The sequence below is a fragment of the Schistocerca americana genome, chromosome 2, assembly GCF_021461395.2.
Source record: "Schistocerca americana isolate TAMUIC-IGC-003095 chromosome 2, iqSchAmer2.1, whole genome shotgun sequence".
Taxonomy (NCBI): Eukaryota; Metazoa; Arthropoda; class Insecta; order Orthoptera; family Acrididae; genus Schistocerca; species Schistocerca americana.
Window position 1 is genome coordinate 397,759,870 of NC_060120.1, and position 15,703 is coordinate 397,775,572.

The 15,703-nt window shown below is 38.1% G+C and overlaps 1 protein-coding gene across 8 annotated transcripts in view; it reads right to left on the minus strand.

Annotated features, from left to right (window-relative positions):
* Nucleotides 1-15,703, minus strand: part of LOC124595310 (diacylglycerol kinase epsilon) — a 203,312-nt gene that overhangs the window by 40,284 nt on the left and 147,325 nt on the right. For all 8 annotated transcript variants that reach the window (XM_047134007.1, XM_047133999.1, XM_047134005.1 and 5 more), the window contains one exon: nucleotides 8,516-8,693. In XM_047134007.1, coding sequence (XP_046989963.1) covers nucleotides 8,516-8,693 — 178 coding nt within the window. The remainder of the gene's footprint in view (nucleotides 1-8,515; nucleotides 8,694-15,703) is intronic.

Genomic DNA, 15,703 nt, shown 5'->3' on the forward strand with positions numbered 1-15,703 from the left:
GTGATGAGTGTTTTTGGGACTTCCATGGTGTGGTGCCCACAGGTGACACTCATTAGAGGCAAATCTCTGTCACACACTTGAGTGTAAATTGCAGGGTAATCATGAAGATGTAGATGCAGACGTAGGAGCACATGACCAAAATCTGCTGATGATGCCAAAATCTGCTGATGATGCTATGAGAGGCTGTCAAGACAAAGCATCGTGGGAAGCTATCCAAGAGGGTGCTTCTCTCCATAACAATAGTCTAGCTCATTCTGCACAGCTATAGTCCTTGTATTTTCTTGGTACAGCACCCAGTGACTTCTCACTCTTTCCTCGGACAAAGAAACCAATGCCTGTATGGCATTTATACAATGACACCAATGTGATTTTTGAGGTGGAACATTTCCTGAGGAGCCAAAATGTAGACTTTTACAACCAAGATAACCAACATCTGGAAAAATATGGTGCAATGATGGGTGAATGTATTGGGAAAGACTAACCCTATCAGAAAATTTCATGGTAGAAGACAGATTTATTTTTTTTTTTTTTTTTTTTTTTTTTTTTTTTTTGAGGTGATAACTAAAGTTTTACTACCACATCTCATAAGAACCACACTGGTGTGCAAAAATTAAGGACAAAAGTAACTTTTGCATGATTTGGCACTGCCAAGTAACATAGTGCAATGGAACTTGGACCACAAAGTATAGTACGGAAGGTAACTGAAAGAAATACACAATGAGACAAATAGAAAAGACATGTTTGTTATCATGATTTACAATGGTTCCCTGGACATTACAAAAGAGGAAGGGTGATCACTTTGGATGGCAATGCATGTTTTGCAGTGTGCTCCAATGCTGGCCACAAGGTTATATGGAGTTCTTATGGTAGAGCACCCCATTCCTCTACCAGCATGGTTGATAGCTACTGGATGGTCATCGGAACATGAGGATGTGCTTCAATATGTTTCCCCAACACTTGCATGTGCTTGATGGGATTTAAGTCAGAGGAATGGACATGCCAGTTTATTTGTTGAATATTCTTTCATTCCTATAGTTCCTCTACTTGCACAATTCAATGTCATCGTGCACTGTCATTCAAAAAAATGAAATCAGGGCCAAATGCACCCTGAAAAGACGCAAAAGGGGAAGGAGTACAATATCACAATAACACTGAGTGGTGAGTGTACCATGCCCAAGATTTGGAAGTCAGTACGCCAACACAACATTATGCCTCTCCATACCATAACATATGGATCACAAAAATGATCATGTTTGAACATGTTCCTGGGTGCATTCATGTTCCCAGGATGAGAGCATGTAACAGAGCATACTTTGCCATTCATGGTGATCGCACACATTATTAAGAACCATCTCCCACCTTTTTTACTCTGAAGGGCACCATCATAAATCAGAGTGATTTCAGCACATTTACTGCATGAAAAAAAAAAAAAAAAAAAAAAAAAAAAAAAAAAAAAAAAAAAAAAAATAAATAAATAAATAAATAAATCTGCTCATCTCATTGCGTAGTTCTTTCAGTTACCTTCTGTACTATACTGCAGCAGTCTTTCTGTGTATGATCCGAGTTCCATCGAGATGTGTTTCTTGGAAGTGACACATTGGCAAAAGTTACTTTCATCTTTCAAGTACAATATAAATATGTAAATTTTGTAGGTACAGCAAAAGCCATTGTTATTAGACTATATCATGCTAGTATATCACTATTTTTATGTATAAAACAAAAAGCAGCAACAGAGAAAACGGCTCTGAGCACTATGGGACTTAACATCTATGGTCATCAGTCCCCTAGAACTTAGAACTACTTAAACCTAACTACCCTAAGGACATCACACAACACCCAGTCATCACGAGGCAGAGAAAATCCCTGACCCCGCCGGGAATCGAACCCGGGAACCCGGGCGCGGGAAGCGAGAACGCTACCACACGACCACGAGCTGCGGACAGCAAGAGAGACTGAAGGCTAACCCAGACCTTCCAGAAAGACGTAGAACTCTCAGTGCTGGCAATAGAAAAATTTAAAGTAGGGAAAATAAAATGGTTAGCTTTCAGGACTATACATTTTGTCTTCAGGAGCTTAAGATAGATTGCTTGGGGAAGGTTGGAAGTTGTAAAGGATTGGGGGAGAGGGGGGTGGTTGGTGTTAGATGAAGACAGACTAGAGAAACATACTGTGAAACTGCAATTTAGCTGTTTCCAAAACAAGAGTAGGTATTGCAGTACCATATTAGGAAACATGATGACGGCACTTACTTACAGTGCCAAAGGCAATACTATAAAAGAGCACCAGGAAAATCAACAAACAATGAAAAAATCATTAAACATCATGAACAAAGGAACGAATAGAAAAAAATAATAATAAAGAGTCAACTGTGATAAATGAAGAAGATTAGTAGAAGAAGAGTTGCTCCAGGACAGAAATAGGAATGCAACTAGTCTAATCCATACATAGGTGAAGAAGATTAGTAGAAGAAGAGTTGCTCCAGGACAGAAATAGGAACGCAGCTAGTCTAATCCATACATAGGATATGCACTTATATGACATGTAATTCTAGAGAAGCAATCAATTGTAGTTTTAAAGCAACTTATCGATTCCCTGTTTTGAGATTGTGATGGCAGCTCACAGATTGATACTTTGCAACAAACCTCTATCAAAACCCTCCTCCATATGAACAAATCTCGAGTATTTTGCACACTTTCAGAATTTATAACAACAATGCAACTAGATCTATGTGATCTGTGTGTATAGCATAACAGGCAGCACAATAGCTTCCAAGCTGGAGATGAGCCAGACCCAAATTGAATCAGCATTAGGTTTGCTTATGAAATAACTTTTCTGCTACCAGTCACGATTAACTTTTTATTTATATTGTGACTGATAGCAGAAAAGTTATTTCAGACACAAATCTATTGTTTTTACTGTTGCAGACTTTAACCAACTGTTTATACTGAATTAAATGAAATGGCACCACCATGGCAGATTAACAATAGTTGGTTGGGAACACTGGCCGGCCAGAAGTGGGATTTAGGTGGTTTTCCACACTAATTTAGGTAAATGCTGGTGCCCCAATCTCTGTCTCAGAAAATACAATACATAAACAGTTAGAATATGATATCACAAAACAAAGTTTACACTATTCACAGACAGATTGTGCATATGGTTTCTCTCCTTCATATTAGCTGTAGACTGTGGAGACAGGATGGACATGTGGCCACGAAGTTAAAAATAAATAAATTTGCCAAATTATGAAAAACAGTGGATCCTGTACAACTGGATAAGCACTAAGAAAGAGAAAAGTCAATTCAAGATATGACTATATTTCAAGTCTACATGTGGGGGGGGGGGGGAGGGAGAGAGGGAGAGAGAGAGAGAGAGAGAGAGAGAGAGAGAGAGAGGGAGAGAGAGAGAGAGAGAGGGGGGGGGGGGTGTCATGGGGTGGGGGGAGGATGAGGGAGAGGGAGAAGGAGGGGGAGGAAGGGAAAGGGAGAGAGAGGAAGGGAGGGGGAGAGATAGTTTGGGGGGGGGGGGCAGAAGGAGAATGGGATAGGAATATGGGCCTGGTGAAATCAACCTGTAGCAGGCTAGCAAGTTGAGTGTTGCACACAATGAAGTGGAGTGGATTGGGAGGGGATTATAGAAAAAAGAAAGAAGGAGACTGTGAAAGGGGATTGTGAATGTATAGTGAGGGAAGTTGGAGGTTTCTTTGCATCATTAGACTGTTAGATAACAATAAATGTTGTTGCTGTTGTGGTCTTCAGTTCAGAAACTGGTTTGATGCGGCTCTCCATGCTACTCCATTCTGCCCAAGCTTCTTCATCTCTGAGTAACTACTGCAACCTACATCCTTTGGAATCTGTTCTGTGTACTCATGCTTTTGTCTCCCTCTATGATTTTTATCCTCTGTGCTTCCCTCCAATACTAAATTGATGATCCCTTGATGCCTCAGATCGTGCCCTGCCAACCAATCCCTTTTTCTAGTTAAGTTGTGCCACAAATTACACTCCTCCCCAATTCTATTCAGTACCTCGTCATTAGTTACGTGATATACCCATCTAATCTTCAGCATTCTTCTGCATCACATTTTCAAAAGCTTCTATTATCTTTTTGTCTAAACTATTTATTGTTCATGTTTCACTTCCATACAGGGCTACACACAACACAAATACTTTCAGAAACGACTTCCTGACATTTAAATCTATACTCGATGTTAGCAAATTTCTCTTCTTCAGAAACGCCTTCCTTGTCATTGCCAGTCTACATTTTATCTTCTCTCTACTTCAACCATCATCAATTATTTTGCTCCCCAAACAGCAAAACTCATCTACTACTTTAAGTGTCTCATTTCGTAATCTAATTCCCTCAGCATCACCTGATGTAATTGACTACATTCCATTATCCTAATACTGCTTCCCTTTCATGCCCCCTCGACTCTTATAACTGCCATCTGGTTTGTGCACAAATTGTAAATAGCCTTTCGCTCCCTGTATTTGACCCCTGCCACCTTCAGAATTTGAGAGTATTCCAGTCATAGGGTCAGTATTGCCTCACGTGTTCCAACATTTCTACGGAATCCAAACTGATCTTCCCCAAGGTTCAGCTTCTAGCAATTTTTCCATTCATTTGTAAAGAATTCATGTTAGTATTTAGCAGCTGTGACTTATTACACTGATAGTTCAGTATTTTCACACCTGTCAGCACTTGCTTTCTTTGGGATTGCAATTATTATATTCTTTTTGAAGTCTGAGGATATTTTTCCTGTCTCATACTTCTTGCTCATCAGATAGTCGAGTTTTGCCCAGGCTGGCTCTACCAAGCTGTCAGTAGTTCTAATGGAATGTTGTCTACTCCTGGGGCCTTGTTTTGACATAAGTCTCTCAGTGCTCTGCCAAATTCTTCATACAGTATCTTATCTCCCATCTCATCTTCATCTACGTCCTCTTCCATTTCAACAATATTGCCCTCAAGTACGTCGCCCTTGTATAGACCCTCTATATACTCCTTCCACGTTTCTGCCTTCCCTTCTTTGCTTGTAACTGGTTTTCCATCTGAGATCTTGATATTCATGCAAGTGGTTCTCTTTTTTCCAAAGATTCTTTAATTTTCCTGTATCTTACCCCTAATGATATATGCCTCTACATCCTTACATTTGTCCTGTAGCCATCCCTGCTTAGCAATTTTGCACTTCCTGTCCATCTCATTTTTAAGATGTTTGTATTCCTTTTTGCCTGCTTCATTTCCTGCATTTTTATATTTTCTCCTTTAATCTATTAAATTCAGTATCTCTTCTGTTAACCGAGGATTTCTACTAGCCATCGTCTTTTTACCTACTCGATCCTCTGCTGCCTTCACTATCTCATCTCTCAAAGCTACGCATTCTTCTTCTACTGTATTTATTTCCCCCATTATTGTCAATCATTCCTTAATGCTCTCTCTGAAACTCTCTACAACCTCTGGTTCTTTCAGTTTGTCTGGGTCCCATCTCCTTAAATTTTCTCCTTTTTGCAGTTTCTTCAGTTTTAACCTACAGTTCATAACCAATAGATTGTGGTCAGAGTCCACATCTGCCCCTGGAAATGTCTTACAATTTAAAACCTGGTTCCTAAATCTCTGTCTTACCATTATATAATCTATCTGAAACCTTCCAGTGTCTCAATGCCTCTCCCATGTATATAACCTTCTTTCATGATTCTTAAACCAAGTGTTAGCTATGATTAAGTTACGCTCTGTGCAAAAATCTACCAGGCGGCTTCCTCTTTCATTCCTTAGCCCCATTCCATATTCACATACTACTTTCCTTCTTCTCCTTTTCCTACTATCAAATTCCAGTCCCCCATGGCTATTAAATTTTAATCTCCCTCCACTATCTGAATAATTTCTTCAATCTCTTCATACATTTCTTCAATTTCTTCATCATCTGTGGAGCTAATTGGCTTATAAACTTGTACAACTGTGGTAGACATGGGCTTTGTGGCTATCTTGACTACAGTAATGTGTTCAGTATGCTGTTCGTAGTAGCTTACCAGCACTCCTATTTTTTTTATTCATGATTAAACCTACTCCTGCATTACCCCAATTTGATTTTGTAACTATAACCCTGTATTCATTAGACGAGAAGTCTTGTTCCTTTTGCCATCGAATTTCACTGATTCCCACTATATCTAGCTTTAACCTAGCCATTTCTCTTTTTAAATTTTCTAACCTACCCGCCTGATTAATGGATCTGACATTCCACGCTCCGATCTGTAGAACGCCAGTTTTCTTTATCCTGATAACGACATACTCCTGAGCAGTCTGCACCCGGAGTTCCGAATGAGGGACTATTTTACCTCTGGAATATTTTACACCAAGAGGATGTCATTATCATTTAACCATACAGTAAAGCTGCATGCTATCAGGAAAAATTACGGCTGTAGTTTCCCCTTGCTTTCAGCCGTTTGCATTACCACCACAGCACGGCCGTTTTGGTTAATGTTACAAGGCCAGATAAGTCAATCATCCAGACTGTTGCCCCTGCTACTACTCAAAAGGCTGCTGCCCCTCTTCAGGAACCACATGTTTGTCTGGCCTCTCAATAGATACCCCTCCATTGTGGTTGCACCTAAGGTATGACTACCTGTTTCGCTGAGGCATGCAAGACTCCCCACCAACGGCAAAGTCCATGGTTCATGGGAGGAGGAACAATAAATGATCAACACAATAATGTTGTAGGAAAGAGACAGTAATTGTCAAAAATAGTTATGAAAGTGAGATAACATTTACAATGAAACAACAACAAGCAGGAATCACACTTTCATACATTTACAAAACAAGAGGAATAGCCAGAAATGTGATTACTCATATAAAATAGAAAAATGTTAAAACAAGACACAGACTGAAAGATTGGTCAGTGCTTCCACCCAGGAAGCACAATACATAGTACTTCTGATAGAAACACAAAATAGAAAATAATAATACATCTTATTTTCAAACATCTAATCCCTTCTTCAGTGGGAAACACTGTCTAATTGGGAATGCTTGGAAAGGAGGGTCAAGTCACTCAGATCTTAGTTTGAGAAAGACTCATCTGTTGTGAGGAGGGAGAGGGCAAACTTTGCACTTCTAAAGGTAAGCATCAGTAACGGTCCAGATAGTCTGCAAAAATCAGCAGAGTCTTCTAACTGGAGAGGTATCAAGAATGGTGTCCCACAGGGTTCAGACTTGTTCTTAATATATATTAATGACTTGCCACTCTATATTCATGATGCAAAGCTAGTAATTTTTGCAGATGATATAAGCATAGTAATCACACCCAACAAACAATAATCAGCTGAGGAAATTGTAAATAATGTCTTTAAGAATATTATTAAGTGGTTCTCTGCAAATGGACTCTCACTAAATTTTGAGAAAACAGTATTTACAGTTCTGTACAGTAAATGGCATAACACCATTGATAAATATAGACTATGAACAGAAGTCTGTTGCTAAGGCAGAATATTCAAAATTTCTGGGTGCGTGCATTGATGAGAAATTGAATTGGAAGTAACACATCGAAGATCTGCTGAAATGGGTAGGTTCAGCTACTTACGCTATTAGGGTTACTGCAAATTTTGGTGATAAACATGTCACTAAATTAGCCTACTATGCCTGTTTTCGTTCACTCCTCTCTTATGATGTCATATTTTGGGGCAATTCATCATTAAGAGAGAAAGTATTCATTGCACAAAAGCGGGTAATCAGAATAATAGCTGGAGCATACTCAAGATCACCTTGAAGACATTTACTAAGGAACTCGTGATATTCACACTACCTTCGCAATACATATATTCACTTATGAAATTTGTTGTTAATAATCCACACCAATTCAAAAATAAAAGCAAAGTGCATAGCTACAACACTAGAAGAAAAGATGATCTTCACTATTCTGGATTAAATCTCACTTTGGTACAGAAAGGGGTGAGTTATGCTGCCACAAAAATCTTTGGTCATCTGTCAAATAGCCTTAAAAATCTGACAGACAGCCAACCAAAATTTTAAGGGAAATAGAAAGAATTTCTGAATGACAACCCCTACTCAAAAGATGAAGTTTTAGATATGAAGCAGTAACTCTAAAACATCAATTAATTGATTATTTTGTGTAAAAAAAAAAAAAAAAAAAAACCTTATGTTAAAGTGACCCATTCCACATCATTATGAGATGTCATATTCATGATCTATGGAACAAGTATTAATGAATGAATGAATAATCAACTTCTCTCTTTGTCACTATAAGTTTTATCCAGATTAACTGTAAATAAATAAAAAACACATTCATGTAACATGTAAATAACAGTGACACTGATGTTACAGATAACTGTAGCTGAATGAAAAGATTAAGTTCCATGGCCAACAAATGTACAACAGGGCAGATTTTACAATTCATTGTTTTATATCCCAGTCATAGATTTTTGTGTGTTTGTTGTTTGTACATAATGTAATGAGAGAAGATAAAATACAGATGCATAACAAATCTAAATTAAACTGATGTCATTATATACAGAACCTGTGCCCATGGTCCACAGCTGTACACCGGCACCCCATGATGGTATGTTCATCACAACAATAGATTCTATGGATGGGAGATCAGCTTTTACACCATCCAAATACAGCTCTACACGCTTATTCAGATCATGGCAGTCTCTGCCTACAGCTTGTTGAGTGCCAAACCCAAGATATAACATCTGCAATAAAATTATATTATTACTGCATGTATTCATACACATGAAATAGTAGTAAACAAAGACCTATTTAAATGACAAAACTAAGAACACAACATCATTTTTTGAATGTCATGTCTTTATAGCTTCAGTGGAGATTACAACACTGTTACACTAATGACAGCAGTCTTCAATAAAGAAAAATAAATGTTCATTTTTTCTGTAACAACACTATGAGCTCCAATACAACTATATCTATTAGGAATGCTGTCATACACTACAGTTAAGAAGTTTTTATTAGAAGTAACTGACAATACTGTTAGATGGCTCATGGGAGAGATATCAAGTAGTGTAACAAAACTGATTGTCAAGAAAATAATGTCTGAAATGATATTTTCATGAATCACAAGCAAGGCTTTTTAACGAGACATACAAAAATTGAGAACTGCATAAAAAGCCAAAAAATTACTTGATTTTGGAATATGGAATTCATAAGAGACAGTAAAGGGGCTGATATTTCCTTAAACATTGTAAATTCCATTTTCCTCTAAATTTTAGTACATTTAATGACACTAAATTCCAAAGCTAGGGGTTCTATTATTTTGCTGTGTCTCAGTTAACTTTTTGCCATCTAATTAGTAGATATGTTTCTTATCAACATTTGAGATGCACTTTGCAATTTCTTTTGTTCTCCTCTGATCCCACCCTTTCCCCCTTTTTCAGGAGTATCCTCTATAACTGCAATAACAGAATAACATAAATGGAGCTGAATACATTTCAATGAAAGTAATGAAGTATATTTGTAGTACATGTACAAAACAATCCTCATTCTCTGTTGTATTACACAAACCTATCGTTAAAGATAAAGCTACATAATAAGTTAAACGAAAAACATTATAGTAATTGTGGGTGCACATTAATCACTGTAAGTTCGATGAATGGTGAGTGGGTCAGTTTATTTTTGACTATATAATGTAGTTAGATAGATAGAAATATCTACTCGTCAAGCAGCAGCAGGAGAGTACAGGATGAGCCCATCCGGTAAGTCTCCACTGACCCGGGGTTCTGGGTGACTTTTCCAAACTCTACTCCTTTTCGTAAACCTCTCTAGGCCTTTTCCTTCATCCCTCTTCCTTCCCCTTCAACCCTTCTACCAGAATGAGGAGCCACTGGCTCCACAAGTTTGCATAAAAAATCTACTCATCAAGTGGAGTTCTGCCACCACTTGATGAGATGATTTTTTATCTGTCCAATTAGATTAAATTGCCATAATCGTTTATTCTGATTAATATAGTAACTGTTAACAAACTACCCTTAGTACAAGGGGAAAAACTGCATTTGTACTTACAATTTCATTACTTATTATGCTGAAGTAAATAATTTAATTATGTAAGTAGTAGTGACTCTTCAAGCTTTCCCAGTGGATGTGTTGAAAATAGTCTTCACAGGCTTGCACAACGTGATCCAGCGGCAAACCCGTGTAGACTATTTACATGTAATTAGTAGTTTTTCACCAGTGCAGATAACAAATTAAAATGCATGATGATAGTGCAATTTGAAGTGCACACATTAAAACATAGTACTACTCTTCCAGAATGAGATCACAACTTTTCCAAATGCATTAGGGATGGTAAAGAAATTAACATTATAAGGAAGTACTGATGTTTGGAATCAAATGGCACATTGGCAGTGAAAGCATCAGAAATGGAACACAAGTGATATTGGAAAAAGAATAAACTTACTGATTTGTCGGAATTGATTTCAGGAAAAGAGAGATGGGAATTTCAATCTCACGCCTTCCAAATACGAGTCCAGCACTTTAAGCATTGCACTACTTCACTTAGTACTTAACATTATAATGAGCAATTGTATTTAATTTTGAATAATCAATTTATCTTTAAATCAAAAAGAAATATATACCAAGGTACAAAGTTAAATAGTGACAAAGATATTAGCCCTGGAATATTGTTTTTCACAAAGAAGTTTCACTTCAATGCAATGTTGAGAATTCTTTGCTTTACTCTGTCCCTTCCTTATTGTTGTACTTTCTTGCTCCTTTCACCTTCTCCAGTTTTCCTGAGACACCTATACCAGAACAAGACACCAACATGAGTTCACCATCATGCTCCTCAAACCACTGAAGCATGATCTTGACCTCATGACAGGAATAGTTATCCTACTGTAAGATGTCATCACCACTGGCGAAGATATCACGCATGGAAATATACACGTGGTCTGCAATAATCTTCATGTAGGCCCACAGCTGTCCTGACGCCTTTGGTTACTATCCACAGACAGGAACCCAGGTGAATGTCACCCATAGTATAATACTGTCCCCTCTGGCCTGTGTCCACTGTGTGGAGCACATTTTGAGCAGTCATTTACCTGGGTGATGGCATATCCAGACACGACCATCAACCTGGTGTAAGAAGAAATGTAATTCACCTGGCTGGGTAACATATTTTCACTGTTCCACAGCCCATTCTCGATGGTCCTGTGCCCATGTCAATCGTAACTGGTGATGTATTGGGTCACCACGGGAATCTATAGTGGTTGGCTGTTGTGGAGCCTCAAGCAGTCGCAACAGATGATGTATTGGGTCACCAAGGGAATATATAGGGGTTGTCTGTTGCGGAGCCTCAAGTTCGATATTGTACTCTGAACACTGTGCTCCAAAAACACTTATGCTTACATCATCATTCTACTCAGTCATCAAATTCACTACAGACTGCCACCAACCTCCTCTACAGTGTGTTCTGTGATGAAGCTGCCTACTCGTGGTTTGATCGTCCTACAACCACTTTCCATAAATGCACACAACAGAAGAATGGGAACAGCTGACCAGTTTTTCTGTTTCTAAGATTAACATTCCCACATGCTGGGCCATAACACTTTGTCCCTTATCAAAACAATCTTCCCCTCATCAGAGTCACACAAGTCCGTGGATTTCCCCATTTGTGGCCTGTATTTTCATTAGAATTAGTCCTTACTTGTTGCTGCTCCGCTTATACATTTTCCTTATTGAGCAATATGCCCACAACACCAACAGGTGATATTCTATCTCACAGTGGGCAGAGGACATCATGTTTTGGCTCATCACTGTCTGTGTGTGTGTCTTTGTGCTATGATGAACATAAGCTCAAAATCTAAGACAGAATTTGCCACTTCTTCCTTATATTTTTACAAACCAATCAACACTTCCGAAATATGGTGAATTTTTGTCTACACTCAGTGTGGTTAAGGCTTGTATCACCTGGGAACAAACCTCTACAATAGGCTATTTATTACTTTATTTAAAAGTCTTTTATCTAAAAACCTGTGACATCAGATTTGCTGCAGACATGTTCTCACCACACCTCAAGCATGAAACTGTATAAAATAAGGAAGGACAGCTGTGAGGCCATGTAAAATTCTTTCCTGGTTTAAAGATGGCAATCAAAACCGCCTTTCATCATGTGTTTTAAAATTATCTTGACTGTGATGTTGTAGGGAAGCAGCCTACTCACGCTGTAGTAAATTCACATCCGTTTCCATTGTGTGCCAGCCAGTCTGCTGTAACTAGCTCTGACGTCATAAATGTTGCGCAATACCTTAAAAATCAAGCGAATGAACTAAAACTTTTCTAGCATGTCAGGAATAATACTAAATTAATGTGTGTTAAATATCAGTTCGACAACTTCAGCCATTTTCGAAATTTGGACGTTTTCTAGAAAAATCATTGGCGCAACAGAAAAGAGCTAGAGACTTCAAAATTTATATTTAGATTCATCTTTCATAATGATTTAATAAAAACAGTACTTTGGATTTCACAAATTAAGATTTTAGTGGAAATTCATGATTTTCTGGTTTTCATCTCCAAACTGAAGGAAGCAAGATAGATTAAGTAGGCTAATAAATAAGGCTAGGATGTTTAGATTTAAATAGGTTGGAGGTCCGCTATGACTATGAAGATGTGTAAAGTTTCTTTTGAATACCTATAAAATTATAGCGATAGCGGATCTCAAAAGGGCCAGTTCAGAGCTTTTCTACTGCGTGCAGTGTAATTTAATTAATTCTCTCGCCCAAAATATTTAACTTAGCCACGTCAAAATTTTATTATCAATACTTACCTGCGTGCTGAATGCACGTTTAAATTAAGAGCTTCATCGGCCATAAGCAAAAGAAGCTATAAATTATTATGTAACTTGAAGTGGTACGTTACTAGCCCAGCGGCTAGTCGAGAGAGCCGAAAAGATCAGGCGTTCCCTTCGCCGTCCGCACCGCGGCTTTATATATAAGGACGCTACGTGAGGAAGCAAGGCCCCAGTTCTCTCCAGACGCTGAATGACACGCCATCTGTGTCGGTAGTCGCGTCGCATCAGTGTATCTGCTACAAACAGCCTCGGGTGCCGTATTAAGTTACTAGAGATATGCGGAACCATGAAAACATTTCATGTGAAGTGTTAATTCTGGAATTATTTTCATTATCTAGCTTCAGTTTGCGTATTGTCGTATTTTCACGTGCCGTCGCGGGACAGACATTCTACCAAAAATTTAGCGTGGCGTTTGATGAAATATTTTCATCAAATTATGGCGAGCATTCTTTTTAACATTTAATTCGGACATTTATAATTGCATCAGCGCATTAGACTCTGAACTGCTCTGTTAGTTAGGTTGTAGGGATACTTGTGTTTTTTATCAGTGAATTTCAGAATATACTCAACTATTTTGGAAAACCGTTTTTGATTAGAAATCCCGGACAATCTCCCAATTCCTCAGAGCTATAAGCTGCAGCTATAATGGTATCTCAATTGAAGTGGGCACTAGGATCTCTAAATGCTGGCTCCATGTTTTATTAAATCACTTTCTGGGTGCCAAGAAGTAAATAGAGAGCCAGTGTTGAGAACGGCGAAAGACAGCATTAACAACATTCTAAAAGCCAGAAACTGATTCAACATGCAAGCATATATCCAGCAATTAATTAAATTATTGTTACAAACTCATCCGCCGCCCCACAATGTCTCATTAGAAGATGCCAGGAGGTTTTCATCACTTGACTACTAAGGTTCACTTGATTTGGTTAAGAGCAAGAGCAGTATTATGGGCATCAAGCAGTGTGGCATTCAGCTGCAGAAAGAAGAATAAAGGGAGAAGGGCCAGTTGTATGTATGGTGTTGTCACAACTGAAAATGGCAAAATGGATCCCAGATGACAGGGGAAGTATTCTTGGAGGACTACTATGTTATTTACCAGTGTGTCCAAGTGGCTTTTTATATTCCTCAGCACAACTGCTGTCAGTGATCTGCTATGTATAACAAACGGCTCTCTATTCCTTTGATGAAGTTGTGTAGCATTTGACTGAGACCAGGAATAATTGTCACGATTTTTTCTTCAATTGTTCATTGGATGTCAGCCCTCATTACCATATACGTTCTACTGTTATGGCCTGACCGCTTATTTTAATGTTCCATGCCAACCAGCATGGATTCCAAAAACATTGATCATGTGAAACCCAATTTGCACTTTTCTCACATGACATACTTAAAGCTTTGATTTCCAAAAAGCTTTTGACTCAATACCACACCTACACTTATTGTCAATAGTACAACCATATGGGGGTTCAAGTGAAATTTGTGTCTCGATTGAGGACTTTTTGGTAGGGAGGACACAGCATATTATCTTGGATGGAGAGTCATTGTCAGATGTACAAGAAACTTTGGGTGTGCCCCAGGGAACTGTGTTGGGACTCCTGCTGTTCATGTTGTATATTAATGACCTCACAGACAATATTAATAGTAACCTCAGACTTTTGCAGATGGTGCAGTTATCTACAATGAAGTATTGTCTGAAAGAAACTGTACAAATATTCAATCAGATTTTGATAAGGGTTTCAAAGTGGTGCAAAGATTGGCAACTTTCTTTAAGTAATCGAAATGTAAAATTGTGCACTTTGTAAAATGAAAAAAATGTAATATCCTATGATTATAATATCAATGAGTCACTGTTGGAACTGGCTGTCTTAAACAAATACTTGGGTCTACCACTTCGTAGGGATGCGGAGTGAAATGAGCACACAGGTTCAGTCACATGTAAGGCAGATGGTGGACTTCGGTTTATTGGTAGAGTACCTGGGAATTGCAAACAGTCTACAAAGGAAATTGCTTGCAAATAACTCACCAGTTCAGAATACTGTTCAAGTGCGTGGGACCTGTACGAAATAGGACTAACAGGAGATACTGAACGTATACAGAAAAGGACTGCACAAGTGGTGACAGGTTTGTCTGATCTGTGGGAGAGTGTCACAGAGATACTGAAGGAACTGAAATGGATGACTCTTGAAGATAGATGTAAATCATCCCAAGAAAGCCTGTTAAAGTTTCAAGAACTGGCTTTAAATGATGATTAGATTAGATTAGATTAGATTTACTTTCATTCCAATTGATCCGTAGTGAGGAGGTCCTCCAGGATGTGGAACATGTCAGAAAAACAACAATACATGACAAATATTTAAACTAAAACAAATAAGCTAATGTACCATTCCACAGGTCCCAAGTGGAATGATCGTCATTTTTTAATGAACACTAAGAGTCATTTTACAAATACTATTGCACTGAATTTAAAATAAAAAAGTTTTTTATTTATTTATAAGGTAAGAAACATGTAATACAACTACTGTAATACTTATTTACAATGAACACATTACTGCACTGAAATGGTGCAGAAGTTAGATTATACTTACACACACACACACACACACACACACACACACACACACACAAATTTTCAGTGAACACATAACTGCACTGAAATTGTGCAGAAGTTATGTTGTACTTATATACAAATCAGTTGGTTTTCCTCAGAAATTCATCAATGGAGTAGAAGGAGTTGGCCACCAATAAATCCTTTAGGCTTCTCTTAAACTGAATTTCATTGGTTGTTAAGCTTTTTATGGCTGCTGGCAAGTTATTGAAAATGTGTGTTCCTGAATAATGCACACCTTTTTGTACAAGACTAAGTGACTTTAAATCCTTGTGAAGATTATTCTTATTTCTAGT